General features: G+C 47.5%; 2 protein-coding genes across 2 annotated transcripts; both read right to left on the reverse strand.

Annotated features, from left to right (window-relative positions):
- Positions 1 to 2,547: 2,547 nt before the first annotated feature.
- Positions 2,548 to 4,062, reverse strand: LOC136493015 (large ribosomal subunit protein uL11z). Its single transcript, XM_066489042.1, has 2 exons — positions 3,452 to 4,062; positions 2,548 to 2,757 (listed from the first exon to the last, which is right to left on the reverse strand). Exon 1 carries the CDS (start codon positions 3,952 to 3,954, stop codon positions 3,454 to 3,456), a length of 501 nt encoding a protein of 166 aa, XP_066345139.1. The 5' UTR covers positions 3,955 to 4,062; the 3' UTR covers positions 2,548 to 2,757; positions 3,452 to 3,453.
- A 2,573-nt stretch (positions 4,063 to 6,635) lies between these two features.
- LOC136494832 (protein LAX PANICLE 2-like) lies at positions 6,636 to 20,144 on the reverse strand. Its single transcript, XM_066491007.1, has 4 exons — positions 18,908 to 20,144; positions 18,617 to 18,667; positions 18,316 to 18,388; positions 6,636 to 7,833 (listed from the first exon to the last, which is right to left on the reverse strand). Exons 1-4 carry the CDS (start codon positions 19,702 to 19,704, stop codon positions 7,669 to 7,671), a joined length of 1,086 nt encoding a protein of 361 aa, XP_066347104.1. The 5' UTR covers positions 19,705 to 20,144; the 3' UTR covers positions 6,636 to 7,668.
- Positions 20,145 to 26,532: the final 6,388 nt, after the last annotated feature.

Here is a 26,532-nt window from a genome sequence, read left to right on the forward strand (position 1 = left end):
CACATGCTTAAATACCAGGGTACGGTACAAAGGGCAAATAGACTGAACCTTCATATAGGTTTGATAAGGACTGACTTTTTTCTAGTGAAGAGACAGTTTAGAGGGCCTAGCCCTTTGTTAAGATAGGCGTACAGAATGATGAACGTATGGAGTTAGTTCGGTGGGTTGGTTGGGGAGTGATTTTTTACCTAAGATTGAAGATTTTGGGCTCACAAAGCTGTAGTTGAGAGGTTTCTTTCATTGCTCGGGCATGCCTTCTTTACTTAGGGTATTTCAAACCAACGTCTTGCCTGGCTTATCACACCAATCTTCTTCTTCCCTTGACTACAACGAGAGGGCAGGTGATGTAAAGCAAAGGATCAGGAAAGGAGAGTTTCTGAGGGTATCCCTCGGAGTCCCACAAGCAAGTTTCTTTTATTAAATTAGATTCTCAGTCGCCGAAGGATAGGAGGGAAGAATGAAAAGGTCCTCTTGTCCATCGACCTGAAGAACTCACTCGATTCCCCATGATGATACGCGTCAACGTAAGGAATTTTATAAACTACACTTGCCTTCAACTCCCATCTCAGGCCGATTGCGGGTGAGAAATAAGCACCAATAGCATAATGCAATTGCTATCATACTTGGAGCATAGATAGAAGAGGTATGGGTATAGGTAAAATGCACACATCTACCAGGTATGTGAGACTCTTTCTAAGTAAGAGAGAGCTCGTTCTATCTTTGTCAATCGCGGAATGAGCAGCTCCTTTCTTACCATAGAAAAATACCTTATCAACTCTGACTTAACGCTACTGCTTTCACAAGTCTACGGGCCAGGTACGACTTTTAAATATCCTAGAAAAACAGACATGAACTCGGTATGAATATAGAATACGGCTAACGAGAAAAGTCCCTCTTGCACTGGCCGGTAGTCTTTTTAGCAGCTGAGATAGAGAGAGAGCGGTTATCCCAACAAGTCCTCTATGGATTTTGAGCACTTATTTTCTTGTAGAGCACCTACTCCATCTACTCTCAATACATTGATTAATCAATCCACTCATGATGATATCAATGCAAGTAACCCTCCTTTACTGCAGTCTCATTGTCCTCTTCAACAATATCATTATGATATAAAAACAAAAGAAGAGACATTCGCGGATAGGTCTTCGAAGAAATCCGATTCTGTTCATATCTCTTAAAGGAGATTTCTTGCAGTTCTCTCTCTTGAAATGCCATGCATAGAGAAGAATGGGCCCAAAGCATTGTAGGTGAGCAGATCAGCAAAGAATCTCTTGAATATCAGAAACAATAGAGATGGTTCTTTTGGGTCTGAAAATGTTCAAACTTATACTCTCAAGGTAATGAAATTCTGATGATTTTGATCCTTTAAGAAATTGCTTACTGAAACTGGAATTGACCAATCTGCTTTGTTATCAGATAAGGAACATATTTTGAGCGAGCCCCTACTAATAATCGAAAGGACTGAGGCAACTTACTTGTCCCTTTCTAGTAGGATTTGTTGTCTTCGTAGAAAAGTCAAATAAAGGCGCGCAGCGGAAGCCCCAAGTATATAAGCTGAGAAAGTTGCATATATATAACGAGATCAACTCTAGCAAGGCCCTCTAACCTATTTTTGAGAGACGAGGGACAAAGACCTTCTTAGCAAAACCCCTACTCATGCCTTGAAAAGGAGGAGGCCCCCCAAAAAAACAACTCTCCAAGCCCTCATACATTGGGGTCCTCTTCAAGCGCCTCGGATTTATGTTCCTACCATTTTCAATCTTCACGCATGCACCCACACAGAAAATTGATTCCGGTTGATGGCCATTAGACCTATCCCTGCACGGCTGCAATCTGCTCCTTAACCTCCTCCGCACCTGGATTCAAACTTGTAGCCGTAACACTAGCTTTGGCCGTCTTCTCAAATTCCAATCAGGCTCTACCCTCGCCTACCTCCGAGCTTCGATCATTGCCACCCTGAGCTAGACCTCCGTCAGACATCACTAACTCGAGACCCCAACCTCTATAGCCTGTTCGGGAGGCCGTATCGTATCGTGGATTATTTACTGCTGGCTGGTTTGGTGTGAGAGAAAAACACTGTTCCTGGCTGGAAATTTACGATCGTTTACGAGCAAGCGAACGGGCTGAGTTGCCTCCTCCTGACCTCCAGGCCCCGACCTTGGCCGCTGGCCACCCTTTTGCTCAACCCTTTGCTAACCGACTTTGTTAGGTATGATGTTGATTTTTGAGTTGGCGTCTTCAGCCCCAGACAAGTTCAGCTGGGTTTTTTCAATTCTGATTGCGTCCACAAACCAAAAGCAGTTTCAGCCAGAAAACGAAAATAGGGGGCTGAAGCAGTTCTTCCAAGTTTGCTCGTGAAACCTGTCGTCAGTCTGAGACAGAACATTGTTGATTTGTTGTTACGATGGCAAAGCTAAGCGCAGAAGGACAATCAGGAGCTGCTTTCCTTTCATAAGAAAAAGACCAGTCACCAGAGGCTGTTCAGTCTTCCTCTTCCCCAGTAGAATGCAAGCTCCAACTTCAAATAAAAAAAAGGACAAAAAGGAAGATGAAACTTCCCTGGGCTCAGGTACGATTAAAGTGCTTAAAACTCTCCATTCAACAAAGATACGGTAGTAACATTGAGGTCTCTCAAAAGATAACACTAACATAGCTCGACAAAAATAGATGGAATCACATTGCTTGGCAAGGTACATCAGCAGCATGCAGAAACCACCACTTCAGCAGCACCAATGGTAGTCTCCTTTGATACCTAGTCTGCACAGACAAGAAATGAATGTAAGACATGCATATATGCAGATGATTTCCTCATCATTTGAGGAAAAAACGGCATTAGTAAGTGGTAAATGACTGTTCAACATCAATCAATGCTGAATCTCATGATAGAACAAGCAATGTGGTTCAGACTGAATACTCGGCTGGAGGACAAATTGACCGATAACAGGGTATACCACGTCACACATGGAAATCATGTCTAAATAAGGTAAACATCCAAGGCAGAAACAATAACAAATCTTGGCAAAATTGGCAGCTATATAATCCATCAATATTCCAACTGAAGCACAGAACCATTAATTTCCACTATTGACTGACCAAATGAACCATAATGATTGGATCATTAATCAACTAAATGAATATCTGGACCTCAGTGAAGCAAACAATTAGAACAAACAGTGCGACAACACTCAACAGGATATAGAAACAGATGGTTGTAATTAGGAGCTTCTCAATAACAGAACTACACAACAGACCTGGGTAAACTTTCTAGCAATGATTGACACAACTGCTGAGGCTCAACACACATACTAACATTTAACTCTCCATGACGCGCACCAGACAAAACAATAACAGTAGTATCGGCCTAATCTAACTTTTTGCAATCCCAGCGTGAGCAAACCATAGCAGTAATAACAAACCGTAGCAGTAATGACAAGAGGATGAATGAATTCACCTTTAAGCTGATGGGATCTCGACCTCGCCGTCATCAATCTCCTGTTGCAGGTCCTTGGGGTCCTTGCCGTCGACGGTGCATCCGACGCTGACGCAGGTGCCGAGGATCTCCTTGACGGTGCCGGCCATCTCCTTGGCCATGGACCTGGGCCTCATGGTCTTGGCGATCTCGACGACGTCGTCGAGGCTGATGTTGCCGCTGTGCTTAATGTTCTTGACCTTCTTCCTGTCCCTCTCGGGCTCCTTGAGCGCCTTGATGACGAGCGCGGCGGCGGAGGGCACGACGGAGACCTTGGCCTGCCTGTTCTGGACGGTGAGCTTGACGGTGACGCGGAGGCCCTTCCAGTCCTTGGCCGTCTCCTTGGCGATGTCCTCGCCGATCTTCTTCGGGGAGAGGCCGAGCGGGCCGATCTTGGGCGCCAGGGACGACGCCGCGCCCACCTCGCCGCCCGTCACCCGGACGAACACCTCCACCACCTGCGACGGGTCGAGCTTCGGCGGCATGGCTGCTGCTGCTGCTTGCTCGGCGGCGGCGGCGGCGGCGGGGGATGGGTAGGGTTTGGCAAAGGGTGAGGACTGGCGGCGGCGGGGAATGGGTAGGGTTTCCGCAGGCCGCGTTGCCCGTCGTTATATATGTCTTATTACAGCTAGGCTTGCTTGCCCGTCCCGTTGGGCTGTTTGTGGTTTGGGCCTTGGGTCACTTTGTAAGCCCACCTAAAATAAAAATCGGTTCGGCGTCTCCCTCTATTTGGGCTTCAACGAGATGGGCTGGTGCCATGTAGTCGTCTGATCCACCAGGCGCACGGATGTGGCCCATCTTCCCCTTCCCGGACCACGCCGATCAGGATTCAGGAACAGAGAGCGCGCGCGGGCGGCGTCCGTTTCAGTTTCAGCTCAGCATCAGCACCTGCATCAGCATCTCCTCAAAAAAAAAAAAAAAAGCTCAGCATCAGCTCACTGAGTGACTGATGATTGGTTGCATGATGGACTCGCACAAAGTGGATTAACGTGGCGGCCAGTGAAGCGTCGGTGTCCTGACACATGCTTGCCATCGCGAGTTCGCGACTGCTACCTGCCTTCTGCCTGCTGCCTTCTGTTCAGGTGGTTTCAGCAGGTTCAGGCAGGCGTAGCTGCTGAGCTTCATCATCATCCACTAAACACAAAACGTAATACGTGCAGGAGAAAGGAAGCAACCACAATGATGAGAGTTTGTGAATACGCTTTTGCTACGGCTGTGTGTGGTCGATTCAGCAGGGCAAGCTTGTACATGTGGCATTCAATCTCTGCTCACTTGACAACCAACCATGGCTGAGTTGTTCACTTGACAAGGCAATGCAATGCCTTCACCATTCACTCACACCGAGTGCTCCCACCGCCATGGATTCTCCTTCGTTCTCCAGCCTTGGAAGCAATGATGAGCTGACGACGAAGAATTGACGATGACCCCGACGCGGCGTGCTGCTGGCCATTGCATGGATCCCAAGCAATCAGCTCAGCCTCAGCTGGTGCGCTGCTGCCGCTGCACCGTCTGCTTCCCCAAACAGTGCGTGTGAATGTGACTCCGAGACGACGCGCGCGCCCGCCATGGTCCATTGCATGGATCACGAAAAGTCAGCCCGTTTATTCTCCTAATCCGATCGACATCACAAGCTTATATTAGCATAAATAGCCGATATCTGCAGATTTCCTGGTTAATTGCCTTGCCGAGTGTTTTTGTCAGGCATTAAGTTTGAGCTTCCACTTGCCGCAGCTCCAATTCGATTGGTTGCAGATAGCATGGGAGTGGGAGCTGATGGATGGAAGGTCCTTGTCTGTCCATTGTCCAAGACAATCAACCTTAACTGAGACTGTTCGCGGCCGGCATGCCCTTGCTTGATTACCAGCGATCGAGTTAGCACCACCCCACTGCTTTTTCTGATCAGGCAGCAGGGCACATTTAGCATGTGTGTGATTAGCTAGTTTAATCTATACAGTAGTGTGCAAGGAGACCTCCAATCAGCCTGTGGGGCAGTTGATGAAGAATCTAATCCTCCTTTTTCTTTTCGGTGCATGAGTAGTCAGCGTTGCGTTTCTGCAGCTTCATGGTCATTACTCATTACCTCTTGTATTAAAAGAACACTAGGAATCGACCGACAACCTGCCGTTGCACCAGTGGCCGAAGAAGGAAGGAAGCTTCAGAGATGATTTCATTTCGTCCCTGGATGATGTCAAGCTTACCTGGGCTGATGCAGGCAGTGCAGTGCAGTGCAAATACGTACGCAAAGCCAGAAGTGACCAGGGAGAGATCCTCCCTTTGAGCAAAGCAAAGCAAGCGTCCCCCCGAGATGGCATTGATTGAAGACGCCAAGGAAAGCTTGAATTTACAGGTACACTTGGTTTTCAGGGATTCTCTCCAGTCCTACTACATATCCTTCTAAGCGCCGCCTCCGTCTGTGGTCGCCGCCACCACGATCTGAATTCTGAATTCTGATGCAGTAGTAGTAGGTGCTACGAGGCAGCACCGGAGACTAGTGCAGCCTTGTTATCATCATCCTTAATCCTGTGTGTGCCAGGTGACGGATGGGTTGTTGAGGTGCTGCTGTCAGAGCTTGTACTTCCAATTCCAATATCTAGAACAAGAGCATCATCTGCTAACCTCATCATCCAGAAGAAGAGATTGTTGATTGCACTGCGTCATCTCCATTGTTTCTCAGTCAGTGGCAGTAGTGTACGTTGGACCCTGTCCTCCTGTCTTGCGTGCACTAGTTAGTATCCTCCTCTTCCTCTGGATTTTTAACTTTGACTTTTTTCTTAAGAGTGCAAAAAAGGCATATAGTGTGCCGTGCTCGTGCCGGCACTACGGCTAGAATGGCGGCCCAAACATGGCACTAAGGCCAGGCCGTGCCAGGCACTGGCACGAAGGCCGTTTGGCCGGGCTGTTCCTGGGCCGTGCTACTTAGTGCCATGCTTGGGCCGGCCCATAGTGCCCGGGCCAAATGGCCAGCTATAAAAGGCAACACACGTGGATATATACGGCCGAGAGTGCAGTACTGTTGCTTGGAGGTCTTGACCTCACCTCTGCATCACCCTTGGCTCAGCAGCCTCAGCTCCAGCTCCTAGTCCTACTGATGACGGCGACCTGCTACTGGTGCCCGAGAGTGGCCTCTGCCTCTGCTATTTGGTGACACTTAAAACGTCTGATGTGTGGCGTTCCATCTCATTGGTCGATTCGCCTTGCTAATTTGTTGCTGCAATATACTGTTACCTGCTCTGTCTGTTTTGTTGAAATAAAACGTGAAGAAAGCTTGTTTCTTTTTAGATTTTATTGCTACGTATTATGCAGAGGTACTCTGTGTGAGATGTACTAGTAAAAGTAGGAGCCTCAAGGAAAACAAATGACCCTTACCTGGCATACAGACCTCCGACTTTTGGTCACGAAAAAGCCACAGCTGCTCTGTTTGCTAAAGTTCCCAGTAATAAATAAATAAATAAGTATAAGAGGATGCCAAATGGTACGTACACATCTGACATCTTGTGTGACATGAAAGGTGCTACAACTGAACTGCTGTGGCACAAACCAATGAATAACCATAAGAAACAAGAGCTTCTAGGGGTCAAGTCATGAATCAATGAATTCTCAGTGAGGTGTCAAGTTGGCCCTCTGAAACTGAAAGAAAGGTCTTTAATTAGAAACGGGGACATGCGTGCGTGCGTGCTGCTTCCACAACAAAGAACAGAAGCGAGCAGCTAGCAGCAGGGAGGGGATTCTGATGATCAACAAAATCAAAATGTAACAGCTCAACTCTGAGTGAGGATTAGTAGATCAGATCAGGTCAACTGAATGAAGGCCAAAATGGGCTTGGAAGTCTACTCGTACACAACCTCTCTCGCTGCCAGGTAACTTCCAAGCTGTTATGTTCTCTCCAGCACTTGTGTGGAGAAGAACAGCATCCGGTCATCTGCCGACGATGAACTGCCACGCCGACCGTTGCAGGGGAGGGGAAAGCTTCACACCTCTCCTGTGCTTCTTCAGCAGATCGGTGGCGTGCTGGCGGTCGGGAGCTTGTTGTCGTCCGTCATGCCGCCTATTGCCGGTCCGGCAACAGCCGTGCCGACAAAAGGGTTAGGAGGGGCAGGGTGCCAGAATCTACATTTCAGTGAGTGTCATCGGGAGATTGGGGGTGGTTGTTGGTTGGTCCTCTGTCTGTCTCTCTGTGTGTGTGTCTCTCTCTCTGTCTACTAGGGTCTTCTGCCGTACTGCAAAACCATGAGGTGGTTAGCTGATGACATGTCCGGCACCACCGACGGCGAGGCGGCAGCGTCGCCCTGGCACCATATGCCGTCCCGGACATGCTGCAGGGTCAGGAACGCGGGGAGCTGTCGCCCTCGGCACGTGATCTCCACCTGCACACATTGACACAATGCATGCATGCATGTTTCGTCAGTTCAGTAACTTCAGATTAGTTCAGTGCTGTCATCAGAATCAGAAAATTAACAAACTCAAACTTGCATCCCCTAGCTTTATTCTGAAATGACTCCACACTGATGCATCAACAAAAACAATCGTGGAAATAGTGAGACAGTGATAGGGGTCGGAGATTGTCCTTTTCCCTAAAAAAAAACCTCCCTCCTCTACAAACAGCACAAGCAAACGCACTGAAAACTTGCAACGGCCATGGCTCATGCTCTCAGCTTGCAAGGCTAAAACGCCCAGACAAACCAAGTGGTGCGTGCCTGACGCCGATGTCTGATTCCCCTGTTAGTTTGCGATGATGGCAATGCATTACCTTATCCCCCCACATCCACATGTGTGTGAGAGATGCCCAGACAACCTACAACTACATGCATGTACGATTTATCTGGGAGAAAAAACTAGATAGAGCAAACTAAACGTGGTTACAAAGCTGCAATTGCAAAGCACAGATCTCAAGAACTATCAGTCCGGCCTAAAGTGTACTATTCAAATTACCAAGCACAGATCTGAGATGCAAAACTGTATGTAACTCTTGCATGTCTTTTTTTCCGGTCTATGTCTTTACTAGTATTATTTTTCACCGGCCATGTACGCTCCTCATTTGTTTAACCAGACACAACAAGCTCAAGTCAATGGCTTACAGTGTTGAAAACAATGAATTGCCAAGCCTACTGAACACCCACAGATAAAAAATTCAGAACCTTTTCTATTAGTATATACTAGTATATAGTATATATAAGCACTAAGCAGGATCCAAGAGCAGTTAACGTTGATTGATTGGTTGGTTTATTCTTCTTTCTCAAAACTGTCCTTGAGCATGCATGCATGCATGCATTAGGTTAGCATAAGAAGCGCCCACACCCGTGACCCCAGTGTGCAGGTGTTGTAGTAGCCTCCTCCGGCCGTGCTTGCCTACCTAACATGCCATGGCATGACAGCAACGTTGGCCCTACTCTGAATTTTTTTTAGGTACAATACATAGCGCCACCGACATCGCCGATGTTGATAGCAGATCCTAAAATGGAGCTCGTGATGCATACTCACTAAATAAAATAGATGGCATTTGACTTAATAATGTCACTCCAAGCCCATAATTAGTGCCAAGGATAGGAAAAAATTTACCAAAAATTGCATATTTTTCCTTTTTAATTTTTAAAGACGATTTTGCAGTACAGATGCTAATTTGGAATGTGCATGCACCAGTGGGGCCTTTCCGGTGACATGTTTCAAGGTAGAAGTCCAACCCAACCTCTTCCCTAGCTCCACCGACGCCAATTCAATCCTTAAGGCAAAGTTTATTCTTTTTTATATGTTTCTTTTTTTTCTCTCTCGCTTTTCCATCTCAGAGAGCCAAATACACCTTAAAAGCATGTAACAGGAATCAATTGTTAAGAAAAGAAACAAGTGATTTCCAAATACTCACAGATGGGGCATTTTCAATTCAATTTAAGGCTGCTTTTCTCTGGTACGCATGTGCCACAGGACTACAAAAACATCTTAAGGTATGAATCCTTGAATTCAACTCCAATATATATTCACCTATAGTACAAAGGAGCCAGTCTTGTTTTTATCCATTTTTATTTATGCTATAATAAAAGAGTAGTTGACACTTAAACATCTGTGTCACTGTTAGTGTAGTACTAAAATGGAAGCATTGTTACTTGTACGTTTTGCATATGGACCAATGAAGTACACTGGAAACACTATGGCACCACCATGAATAGACAATGCAGTCTTACAGAAACAAATTAGCATTTTGATAGTTATTGCGCATCCATCATCTAATTAGTGATCTATATAGTGGTCCAATATACATCCACTGACTAAAAAACAAATAATAGTATCACGAAACTAGACAAATCCTGTGTACACAAGTCATCATAGAAAGTTCTCGCAAAATAAAAAAGTCTCCATAGAAAGAGAAGTTGACCAATCAAATTAAATTTTGTTATCTGTAGGTATAAGCGCCTTTTCTTTGCTACTGTTTACTCTACTGCAATCAAATCTTTACACCATGCAACATGCACAAGAGAAGGAGCAGCAATCATTTATGAGTTTTAACCTCTTCCCCGAGATGACTTAAACAAAATGATTCAAGAACTGTCATTAAAAAACTGCATACAAGGGTTGATGTTGTAGCATGCTAGTGATAAAAAATATTATCTTGAATGGATTCACGAAAACTACCTCTTGCGAGGAAATGCAAATTAACAGAGGCCCAATTAATGAAAACTAATCTGTTGGCACTCAGATGCGCAATTTTGTCGCTAACATAATCAAATCCTAAATAATCATTTCATACCAGAATTGTTTTTAGACAAACAGCATAACCATAGCCAACCCAAAGATAATTGGAACTACTTATGCAATTATGCTCCTAAAAATTAACTAAACTATATAGTGGTATAGCATGCTGATGCAAGTTATATCTGTTGCATATATAATTAATTATATATGTGCAAATCTCTTACAAGATGTTAAAATTTTAGTTATGAGCCTTTGAATCAATTAAGTATAAAATCTTGAATTCTAATAAGCTTCCACTATAGCACAGATTTTATAAAACCTTGGCTTTGCGCAAAGCTAACAGTAATATAATGTATGTCAAACCAGTTCAGAAAAATTAATTGTTAAAGCTCAAGAGCGCTGAATATGGCAAGAATCATATAACAATACTCCAACAACAAATTAACTTCACCAATCTCCCCAATTAAATACAGGACTGAAAATGTATGGTATTAGTAAATTCTAATTATCCATACACTTGTATGTTATCTTTGCAGAATATTTTGTTCACCTTCCACTATGGTTGCTACCTTTAAGTTCATCGTTGATGGTAAAATATGTTATTCAAATGATATTCATTTAGTTTAGCATAACAGGACACATATAGTGCAGCAAACTCAGAAAAGATATATTTTCACCAGCACTAAGGTAACTAGTTCATTTCTGTTAGAGTAGCTAAAATTACCTATTCAGGAATAACTAGGTAAAAATCTCATTTCAAAGTTGCTCAAACAATAACTAGCATTAATTGTAAACGCTTCCTGCAAGCCCAAACTAACTATAGGACAAAAATCAAAATAATATTAACTACGTCGTAGCGCTAGCTAGGTCTAACATGATCATGCATGTGGGACTACATTTTTGGAATGCAACCATCCACCAATCAAGCCAGGACAAGATGAGGGGTTATAAAAACTTAATAATCATGCACCAGTGCACCACACACGAAAACAAAAGGAAAGGAGCACCTATTGCACATACACAAGTAAATAAAATACAAATACACGAATTTTTAGTCACATCGATCATGGATGATCTCTCACTCTCGATCGTGCGTAAATATGTTTGACGGTATTAGATCGTGCTAGAGACACTTTGCCAATCAATCAGAATTATTTAAAGACCACGGGCCAGAACAATACACACACACATACTGTATGTTATATGGCCCTCATCATCAGATTCCTTGCAATAATTAGCTGCCATGTAGTGTGGATTATAATTATGTGCAAGATGATGATGCATTACATCCCTACAACAATTGTGCACGAAACCAACAATTATTGTCATATACTTTGCATGTGCAATTTGGTGGCTCACAGGAGCGTACTAACCTATATACGGAAGGATATATGATGCGGACCTGCCATGGCTACATTTAATTTAAATTGGCCTGGCCTGCGATCCTGTGGTCATATCTGATCACGGGCTGCCGAACAACCAAGACTGAAGACACATCAAATTTACTCACGAGTACCGTCTCATACAAATCAGTATAAGAATATTTTTATTAATTTTATCTTTATTCATTGTTGAACATGGAGTATTTAATTTAATTTATGCTATATGTACATAAATGCACAATTGGATTTGTTGTTGCATTGCTCGCCCTGGTTTAAGTCTCAAGTTTTGTGAGCCAAGTCTTTTATGTTAGTGTTCATAGGTAGTGTATGAGTTCATAGAGTTATACCTAAATATGGGCGTTTGGTTTTCACCAGGAGAAAAACATGTACATATATGAATCTCGGTAGAGTTGTCTTAGGTTTGGGTCGGTCTTTTTGTTGAGTTGTATGAGGGAATTTGTGTGTTTTTTTCAAATCCGGGTTCCACTCCAAATAAAAACTGGGACAACACTTGTATTATTTCTCCTTCTAATAAAATTAGTGGGAAAGCTTTTGTGGTCTTTTAAAAAATAAGAATATTGGTAGAAGAATTCCTCAAAATTAAAGCATCCGAATTCAAATAAGGTAATGCATACACGTATTTAGCTAAAGTAGAGACTGAGAAAAAAGAAAGAAAAAGATAGAAGGCCGGCATGTTTGCTTGCATGAAAATTTGATTGATGTGCAAAGTCTACCAACCAGAATGGAGTATACTAGTCTACAGGCAGGCAGGCATGCATGAGAAAGGTAGTGCACCTCTCACGTTTGTTTGACCAGGGCAGGCTTGGCGATGTGGCTGCTACATGCATGCATGCATGATCCATCAATCAACGATCCCCAGGGAATATTTTCTACTCTTCTCCTAGCTAGGCGAATGAAGGCCACCACCACCACCAAGTACCCTCCAACTAACACTCATCAGATCCATCCATCCATCATCCATCCATGGAGCAGCTGCTGCTTCTTCTTCTTGGTCCTTCTGAATTTTTAATTAATAATCGTGGCCTTTGCACTTATTAATGAGTTGCTAATTGGAGGCGGTCGATCGAGCACGCAATAAATGCCGGTGCCTTGCCTAGCGATTCTGGTGAGTGAGCTTAATTAGTCATATATATTATTAGGTGTTCATTTGTAGTTGCGTTAGGTTTACTAATTTATATATTTGCTACACTAGTAATTTCCATCTTGATTGCTGACTGGTAGGCGCACCCAGTGCTTCAAACTCTCTCTCTCTCTCTCTCTCTCTCTCTCTCTCTCTCTCTCAAGACTAGAGTGAGCAATATATATATGCATTATGGTCCCCAACTGAAAGATGCATGCATGCACATATACATGAGAGCGAAAGTGGCAATTTATGATAAAGCAGGAGAGATCGAGCATGGAGATGGAGTACGTACGTAAAAGCTAGTGATTGAGTAGTGCCCTCATCTCATCTCATGCCCACAACTAGCTCCCTTGTTCTAGCTGCTCTATCTATCTCTAAAGCTACAGCTATAGCTTAGCTTGGTCGATCAATGCAACAATGCTCTAGCTGCTTTAATCGATCCATCCGGACCCCTCCTCCTCCTCCAAACAGATCGCAGCAGCTGCCTAATCGTACACGTCTGCATGAACGAACCAGTACAAATCAACCAGGACACGTCCGCTCCATGCATGAGGGAATTGCAATATGGTAGCAAGCACTGCATGCGAGCTTAGCTATAGTGGTCCTCCTCTACCGTACCTCTTGGCTTTTGGCTTCTGTCTATTCTTCCCTCACTTTCCCTTCGATCATTCTGGTAGTGGTATAGTACTCCTTCACCATATGCAACTTGCCATATTATTCTTTCTCTCCACACAAACCATGCATGCGTTTTCTCTGCCTGTCCCCACTCCCATGCACATTCTCTCTCACTTGGATCGGAAGCCAATCATATGGGCATAAAACTACAGTGCTCTTGTGGATGCATTTCATTGGCCATAGCTAAGATATATGCGTGTGTGTCTAATACTATATATTCCACTCAAAGTGCGGCACTTAACGTCCTTGTATTTGCTATCTAACAACTACACACACACACACATAACCCCAGCTGCTGCTAGTAGTGTTAATCTAACCTATCTAGTAGCTACCCTACTCTTTATCTAAGCTTTGCCGTCTGATGTGTGAAGTGAAAGAAAAAATATGTTAGATCATGCATCTCTACATCAAATAGACAGTACATAGTTTGGCTAGCTTCACAACTGAGTGAGGTCTGAGGTAAGCTCAACGATAGCATGACAGCATACTACCATGCAAATAAAGGAGCTTATTGCACTCGATCATTGCATCAAAAAGCAATTACTAAGGTGTGTTACTACTTACTAGTGCACCCATTTAGTGGAAAATTTCATAAACATGCTACATGAGATGCCTTGGATTCACTCTCATTTCATATTCTTTTATTTATTATGGGGAAAACAGTATTTTGTTTGAGTAGTTATATCACTTTGAACATCACACTCCGCATGCAAATTAATCAGTCGATGCATGCATCCTACCACTCACAAATTCCCTGTCTCAGAATTGTCTGTAGTGATTGGCTAGATGACCGTTGCATTAATTTCACGACGGATGGTATGGTTCTAGAGGAATTTGGATGGTTTGGAGGAATTCTGGAAGAATTTGTGAGAGAAAAATACTGTTCCGGATGAAAAAAGAAGCGGATCAAGCCGGGTTTAAGGGCACGCGAACAGGGCCAACCAGCATCAAGCTAGTAGAGACAAAGAAGAAAGTACAATTCATAAGCATATAGAAAGTGGCCGGAGGAGCCGCTTGGTGATGATTTCCAGTACACTACTATATTAAAGCATAAATAGATGGAATCTTTTTTATTAGCTAAGGCCCTGTCACTAACCCCTCATCAATATCCTAATAACAAAAAGCATGCATGGTCACATTCCATATTCTTGTGCATTGTTAAATCCACATGCATCATATCCCTAGCTAGTCATGCGGGCCTTTCACCACTCACGATTGACACATGTTCCAACCTAGTAAAACCAGGAACCTCGCTCTCTTTTTAATTTACAGAGGAGAACTACCTCCTGCCTCAATTATTGTTGATAAAAGTTTAGATAATATATAATTGGTTGGTAGAGACAAAGTTGATCTTAGAAATGTTTATTCTGCATGCATGGCATCTTTGTATAGGAAAAAGAAACTGCTCTGCATGGCGTCGGTGGTGAAGGTTGCTAGGCTATTCAGGACCCCAGATGATAGCTACAAATTAAATAAAATCATTTATTCCATTTAGTTGCATATGCTCATGTGTGTGTGTGTGTGTATATATATATATATATATATATATATATATATATATATATATATATATATATATATATAATAATCACATTGTGCACACATCGTGGATGACAGTTGACAAAAAAAATATGGTATATATCATACATGCAGGACTTCAGAATTGTAAGCACTTCATTTTTGAAATAGGTAAGTAGCATATTATATTAGGCCTTGTTTGAATGCACATGTATTCACTTCAATCCACGAGTGTTGGAGCGAATTGGAATGGAACTTAGTTTAATTCTACTCCAATCCACCTCAACACATATGGATTAAGACGAATACATGCACATCCAAACAAGGCCTTAGTGAATAGTGATGCTACAGTTCCTTTTCACAAGGTCAAATTATGGATCTAACTTGTTCTTGGAATCATTCTAGACACCAGGAATTTTGTAGGCATTAATCACTTGACTTGCATTTTGTGTATTATTATACTATCATCATGTTCTCATATTAACAGAACCAATCCCTCAGGTAATAAATTACTAATGCAATTAATTGAACGCAGATGAAAGAACAAGTACAATTTATTAGTGCATTATATTCATTTTTGTTTCGAGCTATGGCTGACCTAGCTAGGAAACTAAAATAATAAAGATTAACTTTTCTCGGACACCCTTGCATGGTGTTTAGTTCAGAACTTGGAAAAAATATACAAAAATGTGAGCAAATTTTACATCTATGTGTTCTATAAAGAACCATGCCAAGTTGAACCCACTTTGTTCATTATGTAATTGACAGATGATCAAAATTTTAATTAAGCCCCTGACATTTAGCTTGGATAACCAACAATTTAATTGAGATGAGTCTTTTTTTCACTTTCCCTATAAGCTACCTTGATTGCACAGAGAGCTACTAATTCCTCAGAAAAGAAAAAATGGAATCAGTAATCACTTGGATTCAATTAACTAGTACTACTAGGCATTACTTACTGATTGTTTCTACCTTAATTTACATAGCTTTGATTAAACACTAATTTCAGTTAATAATCTTGTGAATCAAGCTTCTTAGGATCTGGAAGACTGAAAGTCACTGGTGAATGCATGTACAGTCATGTATACTTATATGTACTGCCAGTCTGACACACATTAGAACAAAGTATTATATATATTTTGCACTCAAGTATAAGATACCACGAACCTGTGGTTAGCCCGTCAATTCCTCGACACAGAGATTAATATGCGCACACACACATATATATATACACCCTGCAGGCCCGTACGCTAGTTATATATGTTTGTATCTAATTGTTGCTTACACGGCTACACCAACGACACTCGTTTTCTAAGATCACATACGTACATTGCACAGTAGCAAGCGCATTAGCCACCTGAAAAGTTAGCTGGCCTTTCATCATTGGGTATGGCATCTCTACTCCGGTAGCTGTGCTGTGCGTGCAGGTATATATTAGCAATATAGCTAGCACTATCAGGTAGAAGTATTTATGTTTGAATCTACAAGAAGGAGATTCCGTGCATGACAATTATTCATGTTTTCACTTTGCATGAGATTATTGATCAACACAGAGACGAGTAGACGAAACAGAGCTAGGCAAGTGAAAAAGATCAGGCATGCATGTATATATTTTTGGAAGAAGACAGTATATATATGGTTGTGCAAATGTGGACAATCAAAAGAAAACAAAGTTACGGCCATGCGCGTGTATGTATGTATGTACATGCGTGTGTGTAGTCCTGAACAAAAAGAAGCCTATCATTGCAGTTGCTGAGACAGCATATGCAGGCTTGCAAGGTAGGCCTATCGAGTGGAGAAGGAAGCAAGATCTCCAAGCCATTATGAAAGGGATCCATCCCCCAGTGATGGAGCTGCAGCAAGAAATGGTGTGTGTGTGTGTGAGAGAAGGTGCTGTTCGTGCACACACACTCTCTCTTTCTCTTTCTCTGCACACACACATGCATACGGCCGGAGAGAGAGAGAGAGGAGGAGGAGGGAGGGAAGACACTCGAAAGCCCTACTTGATGCTTCCTGCATGCCATACGGTGAGGTAGCTACTAGCTAGCTAGAGGTGAGGATGGTGCATAGCTTTCAGTGATGCATGGTAGGTGAAGGAGGCTCTTTCTAGGGCACCATCCATGCGGTGTTTTACATAGTTTACGATTAATTTACAAGACGAATTTTTTGAGTCTAATTAGTTCATGATTTGACAATGTTTTGCTACAGCAAACGTATGTTAATGATGGATTAATTAGGCTTAAAAATTCATCTCGTGAAGTACTGACAGATTATATAATTTATTTTTTTATTAGGATTCAAACACCCTATTTCCTACCAACAGACCTCCTAAATTTTAGAAGGAAGATCAAACACCCCTGTCTCGCTCAAGACTCGCAATATACTTTTGCTCACGCAATACAGCCACACAGCAGAGACACTAGCTGTACGTGTATGTACTCATGTACCCTATATATATTTACAGATGGATGAGATGATGAAGACAGCTAGCTTTCTTTAGCTAGCCCCTGTCGTAGCTCTGTTGCATGCATGTTCTTGTACACACGCTCGGTCGCTCGCCATCTGCGCCATTGCACTACTACTACTGCTGCACGGGAGCTATTGCTAGGAAGGGGAGGAAGCCAAGCAAAAGAGAACGAACGGAGGAGAAAAGGCTCGGGAACAATGATGAGTTTACAGGCCATTTTCTGAGCCTAGAGGTGCATAGGAAAAGAAAGAACAGAAAGGCGTGTCCATGGGTGCTCCTACCTGCCTAAGGCTACTACTACGCAGCTCCAAAAAGCTTTTGTGCGTGTGTGCACCCAGAAATGCACAAGGGACGGAGCAGCAAGCTGCCAAGGTCCATCACTAGCCAGTGATAACTAACCATCTATCTAACCCCCTCACTTTGTCTCTCTAGGATGGATTAGTAGGGGGGAGAGAGAGAGAGAGAGAGAGGAGAGCTACTCTCTTGTCAAGTGGTGGTGGTGAGAGAGGGGTGATGTGCCACCCCTGGACATACACCCCTCACCTACAACAGGAACAAAACCTCACTACTCACTCACTCACTTACATGTATGTTGTGATGTTGTCACACAAACTTAAACATACATGTATATTTTATACAAACAACACACTGAAAATATGGGCGCATATATATTTGCATATATGTTAAACATATAAGTGTGTGTAGTCCCACATCTGTATGGTACAACTAGTCCCTTTTCTAGCTCTCGAGTTCCTTTCATCACCGATGTTGGGAAAGCAAGGCAAGGGGCCGGGGGCAAACATGCACCATGAGGGAGCTAATGTGTGAAGAGAAAAAAAAATGGAATAAAGATAGAAAAAAAAAGCACCACACAACGAAAAGAGAAGCATGCATACATCTGTACAAGCAAGCAGGCAAGAAAAAACCAAAACAACGCTTCAAGGAGATTGGAATTGTGATGAATACGAATAAACCGCACCTCTGATTCGTCCTCCAATCCAAGTTTGCCGGCCAGGTACTTGATCAGCAGCCGGACTGTCACTCTTCCGTCCCTGCAACAACAGCATAAAGTCAATTAGTTTTATAAATACAAAGAATAATAAAAGAAATACCTGCAGCTGCAGCATGTGATTTTTAATTTGTGCTGCATGAATGAAATTTGTGCTCGCATTGACAAAACGTACACTAATCCAAATGCAGGATGCCATGCTTGATTGATGCATCGAATTCAGATTAAAGAACGAACGGTGCGTATGAGATGAGAGAAATATAAATAGTACTTGATCCGTAGGTAGCTTCTCGGAATCTGAGGCAAGAATGGCTCCCTCCCTCTGCACGAAACAATGCTCCAAGTTAATTTGAGGGGAAAAAAGCAAGTGGCAAAGAGAAAAATCTATTGAATTCAAAATATAACGGCCAAAAGTAATAAGAGATTCAAAAAAATCCTCAAGAATGCTCCACATTTTGCAGGGATTCATCGAATCCACCGACAGTATCCGGGGAGATCGATAGAAGAGAGAGGTGACGACGAACACATGAAATGCTCGCATGGTTACTAGTGCAACACTCACTGGTGCGGCGCGGCCTGGAGCGCGAACCAGACGCCGGCGGCCGCGGCGACGGCCGACGGCGGCAGGACGACCCTGATCATGTCGAGGCCGGAGGCGCCGGCGCCGGGCGTGTAGAACGCGCGGTGCCCGAACCCGAAGGGGATCAGCGACGGCGGCGGTGGCGCCACCGCGGAGGGGCTCCACGGCGGCAGCCAGGGCGGCCCGGCGCGCGGCACGGGCAGGGCTATCGACGCCTGAGGAATGCCGGGCGCGGCCTGGTGCAGGAAGGGCCCCGGTGGCACGCCCATGCCCATGACCGGTAGCGCCTCCGCCGCCGTCGTCGTCCGCGGCTGCGGTTGCGACGACAGCAGTAGCGGCGGCGCCCCCGCCGCGTGGTCTGGTGCGAAGACGACACCGGGCTGCGTTCCGGCGGCGGAGCCGGGGGACGCCGGGGCGAGGCTGAGCCGGAGCCAGTCCCCGGCCCCGCCGTTGCCGCTGCTCCCGCCGCTGCTGCTCCCGCTGGTGCCCGCGACCTCCTGGTGGCTGCTGCCGGCGGGCTGGAGCGGCCGCAGCGTGAGCTGCTGCTGCTGCTCCCCGTGGACGTGAGCGTGGTGGCGCGTGTCTTGGTCCGCCTCCTGCCTCTCCTGCGGAGGCGGCGGCGGCTTGGTCGGCTCGCTGTGGTGCTTGTCGATGGGCTCCTGTGCCATGTGGCTCGAAGCCGTCGGCGTTACGCCGAGGCCTGTGGCGGCGGCGGCGGCGGCGCAGGGCGTGGCATGCGCGTCGCGGAGGAGCGGCTGCAGGTTCCGAGCCGGGACCATCCGGGCTGCCACCGGCTCATGCCATCCGCCCCGGCCAACCCGGGCCGGCCCGGCCTAGCGCGCGCGCCGCCTTGCTAGCTCCTGTGCACTCCGCTCCTTCAGTCCCAGTCCCTCCTTGCTGAGGGGCAGCCGGGGACGCGCGGGCGTGCGCGCGCGTCAGATAGAGGCGGCTGACCGCAGACGCGACGACCGCTTGTGTGGGCTACAACAGGAGATGTGATGAGATGCGAGAGAGAGAGAGAGAGAGAGAGAGAGAGAGAGGGAGCTGGAGGGGGGGAAGAGCGGAAGAAGTTGCTAGAAGTGGAAGAGGGGAGCGAGCAGTAGCAGCATGGCACGGGGCAGCAAGGAGAGGAGACTAGGAGAGATATTAGAGAGGGAGAAGACCTCGGAGACGAGCTGCACATATAGGAGTAGCTTCGACGCGGCGAGAGAGGAGTGGAGAGCAGGAACCCCCCCCCCCCCCCCCCCCCCCCCCCCCCCTGCGGGGACAAAAGGATCGGCAGGTGCAGGAGCGCGTGTAGCGCAGTGGCAAAGCTCTGGTGGGAGCTGGCTGGCCGCGATTCGAACCCAGCACCGCTTGCTTGTTGCAAGCAAATAATTTTCTACTGCCTTTTTTACGGATGTCCCATAATAGTTAGGTTGACATGCTCGCCACGTTTGAAGTTTTCTAGATATAGGCTATAGGATCTGGCTTGCGTTCGGAGTGATATGAATATATGGTATGCGTGTGTGAGGAGTGTGTGAGGAGTCGCCACGTTCGAAGTTTTCTAGATATAGGCTATAGGATTTGGCTTGCGTTCGGAGTGATATGAATATGTGGTATGCGTGCGTGAGGAGTGTGTGAGGAGTGTCTGTGCGTAAGTTCAGATACTTCATGTATAAAAAAAGATCAGCAGGGGCCGTGCATCCGAGCCCAGGCTTGTGTGATGCAAAACCGCCGTTCCTCAGGGTGTTTTCTAGAAGACGTGGAGCTTACGTGGTAACACCATGTAGCCACCCCGCCTGTGACCAGCGTTGCTAGCCGCTCTGCGCTGCGCTGGTCGTACAGGACCCGTGCGGCCGTGTCGTCAGGGTAAACTTGCCTTGCCTTGCTGCTTTCCGCACGGCCAACGGTGTGGACGGCTAGAGCGCTGCTGCTACGATGTGGCGGCGCTTCTGGAAATCGGACTACAACACATGAGGCTAACTACTGCTCTGGCAAATCAATCTCTTCTCCACACCTAATAAAATAAAAAGACTATAACACTATTGTCGGTGCAGAAAATGACCAACATATAAATATTTGTAGTTTTGCCGTACGTTATGATCGGATGTGGCCTAGCACTCAATGACACAGGATTTATACTGGTTCAGGCAACATGCCCTACGTTCAGTCTGAGTCGGTCGGTGACTTTATTCCTGAGCCCAGGTGCTCGAAGTTTGCAGTGGGGTTACAAACGAGGAGGAGAAAGACAGGGTGTACAAGAGATCTGGTCAGACTTCGGTCAGAGGGGCCGAGAGTGACGGAAGCTCCGCTATGTGCTATGTGAACTTGATCGATCTGAATGAATCTATCTGTTGGGAGAGAGCGCATCCCCTTTTATAGATAAAGGGGGTGACCTTACAAGTGAGAGGGAAATAGTATGTATGCTACTGAGCCTTGTTGCCCACACCGGAGAGTATAGGATGATGGTAGGCGCCCACAATACTATTGAATATCAAATGTATGTGGGAGGTTGTGTTGTCTTCTTCGGATATGGCAGACATCGGCGCCTGCCACAATGTTGAAACCTAGAGGCATGCAACGGGTTTTACCATGTTCACCTGGTACAGTAAATGCCGGCGCCCACAACACTGTCGATGCCCAGAGGCATGTGGGGGAGCCTTACCGTATGGGAGTTAATGGCACCCACAATACTGTAGGGAAAATATCGGCGCCTACAACACTGCTGGGGTTCTGTCGTGTCAGGGAGGTCGCAGGGTACTACCTGGCAGGTACACAGAGTACGGTCCCTTGTATTGCGGTTTGACTTGTGCGCCCTGCCTTACTTTCTCCGTCTGTTTCCTGGTCCTTACCGAGCGGGCGTCCCTAGTCGGTTAGTCCCAGTCGGCTCCTATAGCTCCAGTCGGAGAAGAGCAGTGAGCAATGGTTTGGCGCATCTCGGTCGGAGACGCGGGTCGGAGTCAATAGTGGTGTTTGGCCAGGCCTTCCGGTCGAAGAGGCCATCCGGAGGCGGGCTAGAGACTGAAGCGAATGCTCTGGTCAGAGAGGCGGGCTAGAGTCGGAAGCGGGTGCCATTCCTCATTGGCTAGGCCATCTGGTCGGAGATTGGATCGCCCCTCTACCCTGTCGTTTAGGTACTTGGGCCGTCCCATGAGTTGTGCATTGTCTACTTGGGCCGAGCCTTTATTGGGAAGCCGGTCCATGAGGGACCCTGAGTTTATAAACCCGACAGGAGCCCCCGAACCCTCGGGTAATTCGAGTAGAATTATCTGGAGGATTTTTGTCTTGACGGCGGGTGCGCGTGAGCGCGCCCACGGGTGTAGCCCCCGAGCCCCTGGGCGATTCAGGCAGAATTGTCTGGGGGGTTTCGTGTTGCCAGTAGGGGAGGTTTCGTTTCGTTAGTGGGTGCGCGCAAGCGCACCCATGGGTGTAGCCCCCGAGCCCCCGGGTGATTCGAGCAGGATCGCTTGGGGGTTTTGTCAGCGGGGGTATGTGCGTGTGTTTTTTAGTTGAGACAGAGTTGTCAACCAAGGAGTCGTTGTGCAGCCGAGGCGGTTAGTTTTAGGGATTGGGCGAGACAGAGCTCGCGGATCCTGGCGTCGGTGCGCGTCGTGGGATCGGGCAAGGCAGTTAGTTCAGGGATCAGGCGAGACGGAGCTCGTAGATCCTGGCATCGGTGCGCACCGTGGGATCAGGCGAGTGGGAGTCATGGATCCTGGCGTCGGTGCAGCCCGCGCAGTCAAGGCAGTTAGTTCATGGATCAGACGAGACGGAGCTCGTGGATCCTAGCGTCGGTGCGCGCCGTGGGATCAGGCGAGCCAGGGTTGTGGATCCTGATGGGGCAAGTTTGGGGTCACAAACCCAGGTGTTTAGTGTGCAGTCAAAGCATTGCCGAGGGATGGGGCGAGTTTAGGGTCATAGACCTAGGCGTTTGGTGTGCAGTCAAAGGATGGGGCGAGTTCAGGGTCGTAGACCCAGGTGTTTGGAGTGTCTTGAGACCCTGAGCCCCGTTGGGCTTGGTAGGGGTCGGTTTGAGTTGTGTGTGTTACCCCGTCCTTGGTTTCTCACAACTAGAGGGGCTGAGTTTTGTCGCTTGCCTCGATCGCTCAGGCTTGAGTGATGCGCTCGGTGAGCTCGCTAAAGGGTATGATCGAGTGGAATCCGAACCCATCGTTCGTGATGGGGTTTGAAGAGCTCCAATCAGAAATGTCCGACCAGGACCTGTGTTCATCGTTCGTGATGGAGTCGTCATGGCCTACATAGGGCATCCCTTTGCTCCTTACCTGTCTCTCGGTGTTTTCCTGAGTCGTTTGATCGACTTTAGGAAGCCCAATGGTCTCTCCCGGTGGAGATCCCGTTGTTTAGGTTTTTCCATGTCTCGCCTGGGGAAGCAAAGAGTCGCCTGTGTGTGGTGGCGCTTTGGTTCTTATGCCCGGCGTGCGGTAGTGGTGTGCCATACCCACGCCATGTCCCGTCTGATCTGGCATTGTTCTGTCAGGTAGGGCACGTCTCATTGGTCAGGGCGTGTCCCATCATATCCCATCTGCATTAAATGGGGAAGGGAGAGGGTTTTTTGCCCGTCGTTTCACCTTTCCCGATCAGCGCACCTTTCCCAACTGCTGCACCCTTTTCCTTAAGTAGGAGAAGGGAGAAGGCTTTTTGCCCCGTTCCTTCACCTATTCCTCGTCTACCATCTCTTCTTTCTTCCTTCTCACCAAGAGCGTCTGAGTGCCACGGCAGTTCCTAGGAGAGAAAAAAGGGGGAGAGCGAGGGAGAGGAGAAAACTCACAAATCAGTCTATGAACCCAGAGCGAAATGTCTATCTAGAGGTCATCCACGGTGAGGGAGTCGGTGCTAGAGGCCTTCTCCATGAAGGGGTTTCTGCCGCCAAAGGAGGTGGCGCACTGGAGGGCTCTCAGGAGGGAGGAGTTCCCGCAACCTTGTCCCGATGAGGTGGTTTCCTTTCTCGCCTTCCATGAGCGCAGGTTAGGATACCCTGCGCACTAGTTTCTGCGTGGGCTCCTCAATGAGTGGGGCCTAGAGTTGTAGCACCTTAATCCGACAGGGGTGATGCATATTGCCGGCTTTGTCACTGTCTACGAGGCCTTCCTCGGGATGGAGCCGCACGTGGACTTCTTCCGGTGGCTGTTCTCTGGGCGGTCTTTACCGGTGGGGAATTCGCTCGAGGCCACGCCGGTGGGGGGCTTCACTCTATAGAGAAAACCGAACGTGGGGGGCTCATATCCTGCGTACATCCCCTATGACTCCAACCAGAGGTGGCATGGGGAGTGGGTTTATATTAGGAACCCGGTGGAGGCGTCGTTCCTGGTGTTCACCGGTGGGAGGCCAGAGAGGCAGGATAGTTGGTCATGGGGCCCTTCCTGTCAGGAGAAGAAGGTGGAGATCATCGAGGAGGAGCTCTAGAAGCTCATGCGGCACGGCCTTGACAGGGTGCGGGTGTTCCACACCCTCTACCGCCGCCGGGTCGCTCTGTTGGTGGAGAGGGCGCGATCGATGTGGAGGTATGGTGGCCTGTCGGACCCCAATCATGTGTCGCTGGAGGAGCTACTGAATGACGAGGTCTAGAGTCGCCTTGACCAGGTGCTGTAGCTGAAGCCCAAAGAGAAGGTCGATGGAAAGCCCGGACCTCTCAACGCCTCGATGGTGTCCAAAATGGTATGCTCCCTTCTCCTTACTCTATGTTCTTTTCCCCTTTGCTTTCTTATTTTTTTATTTTGAGTCGCCTGTTTTGTAGGGACTTGACGCTTACAAGTCCCGGCCGCACCTTTCGAAGGGGCCAGAGGGTGCGGCTCGGTAGGCCGCCCAAAAGGAGGTGGCAGAAGTATGAGAAGGAGAAGAAGATCACCCGGCACGTGAAGGCCGGGGAAAATAAGAGCGATGTCAAGTCAGAGCTCAAGTCGGAGGCCCCCACAAAGGTGGATGACATGATTTTCTCCAAGGAGGAGGAAAGTCAGAGGTCGTTGTGACCTCAACCGAGCGTCACGATCCTATGGCTATGTCTGTTGGCGATGAGTAGGAGGCGGAGAGGCGCGCCGAGGTTCCTGTGCTGAGGAAGCATGCTGTGAGTGTGGATGCTGTCGACGAATGGGAGGTGAAGCGAACGTGGTCACTGCGCCCCTTAGTGGCATCACCGGTCTTGTCCCCGCCTACTGCGACGTGTGGCTGAGCAAGCCAGGCGGTCAGAGGAGTGGGCTTGCCCCCGCACATCCTTGGGACCAAAACCAGCGCATGACTCACATAAGGAGGATGCCCTGCCTACTGCTCCGGTCAGTGTGTCCTGAGCCAAAGGTCGTGGTGACGTGTAGGCCGGGCAGGAGCCGGTTGGGACTACTACGCCACCGGCTGAAGCGAGGGGCCGTGGGTCGTAGCTCAGGAGTGGTCCTCGCCCTGTAGGCCTATCGACGTCGTGGGTTGGTTTCAGAGTCATGCCGCTTACCTCCCGGTATGTTTTTCTTTATTTCTTTTCAATCTTGTTGTTGAGTCTTTTTGGAGTATGACTGAGCTGTACTTTTTGTTAGTGGCCGGACGGTGATGGGGTTGAGCATCGCCCTAACTCCCATGCAGGAGATTTGGAGGCCCACCCTACAGCGTGCCGCGGCGAGCGGCGGGAGGAACAGGATGGCGGCGAGTCCTTCCCTTCCAGGGGTGGTGCTCCTCAGGTCAGTTGCTAGTATAGCGGTAGCGGCGGCGATGGTGCTGGCGGCAATCTCGGTGGTGATGGCGGAGGATGTGTCAGAGGTGTCCCTTGCGGCCCCTCCTCCACCGGCTGGGACACTAAGCTCCTTGCCTTGCTGGGCGAAGGGCTGCACGGCCCACCCTCGCGGTCGGAGCTGAAGGCACCAGAGGGAGACGTGGCCAGGACGGAGTTAGAATGCCCATCGGTGGCCCATGAAACCGAGGTGGTGGAGATCCCTTTCGACGATGAAGCGAATGATGTGGTGGAGCTGTCGGTGTCATTGCGGGAGTTGGCGGTGGTTCGGTCGGAGGCTAGGCCCTTCGGTAGGCTGAAGGAGGGTGACTTGGAATGGCCCTACCTCGAGGACCCATCAAAGGTTTGGTTTGTCCTTTAGGATTCCTAGGAGTGTCAGCTGTGGGACATCCTTGGGGGGAGAGGACTCACCATGGAGTCCGATCTCGCCAAGCTATCGATGAAGCTTGAGGATGCCTAAGAACGGGTTAAGTCCGTCCAGCAGCTGGTCAAGGTCAATGTATAGCTCACTATGGAGGTGAGTGTCTTGTGCTTGTCCTTGACCTCTTAGTCTCTTGTTGATTGCCTTAGCATGCTTGCTTCTCATTTTCACAAGGTCTGCAGGAGATGTCGTCCCGCAAGTCCTATTTCCTCCAGATGGCTGAGCTTGAGCGTCAGTTGGAGTCCACCCACCGCAAGTCCTAGGACCAGGTGGCTGAGGTGATCGTGGTGCGGGTGGAGGAGCAGCGTGTGGCGGAGCGGGCGACCGCCACCAAGTAGGGGCTTGAGGCGATGAAGGCCCGCCAGGCAGAGATTGAGGTGGAGCTACAGAAATCCCTAGTGAACACCGAGGCAGCGCTCCAAAAATACCTGAGTAGCGGGCGACCTGAGCATGTGTCAGAGGCAGACTAGGAAG

The sequence above is a fragment of the Miscanthus floridulus genome, chromosome 11 (assembly GCF_019320115.1).
Source record: "Miscanthus floridulus cultivar M001 chromosome 11, ASM1932011v1, whole genome shotgun sequence".
In the NCBI taxonomy this organism is placed as follows: domain Eukaryota; kingdom Viridiplantae; phylum Streptophyta; class Magnoliopsida; order Poales; family Poaceae; genus Miscanthus; species Miscanthus floridulus.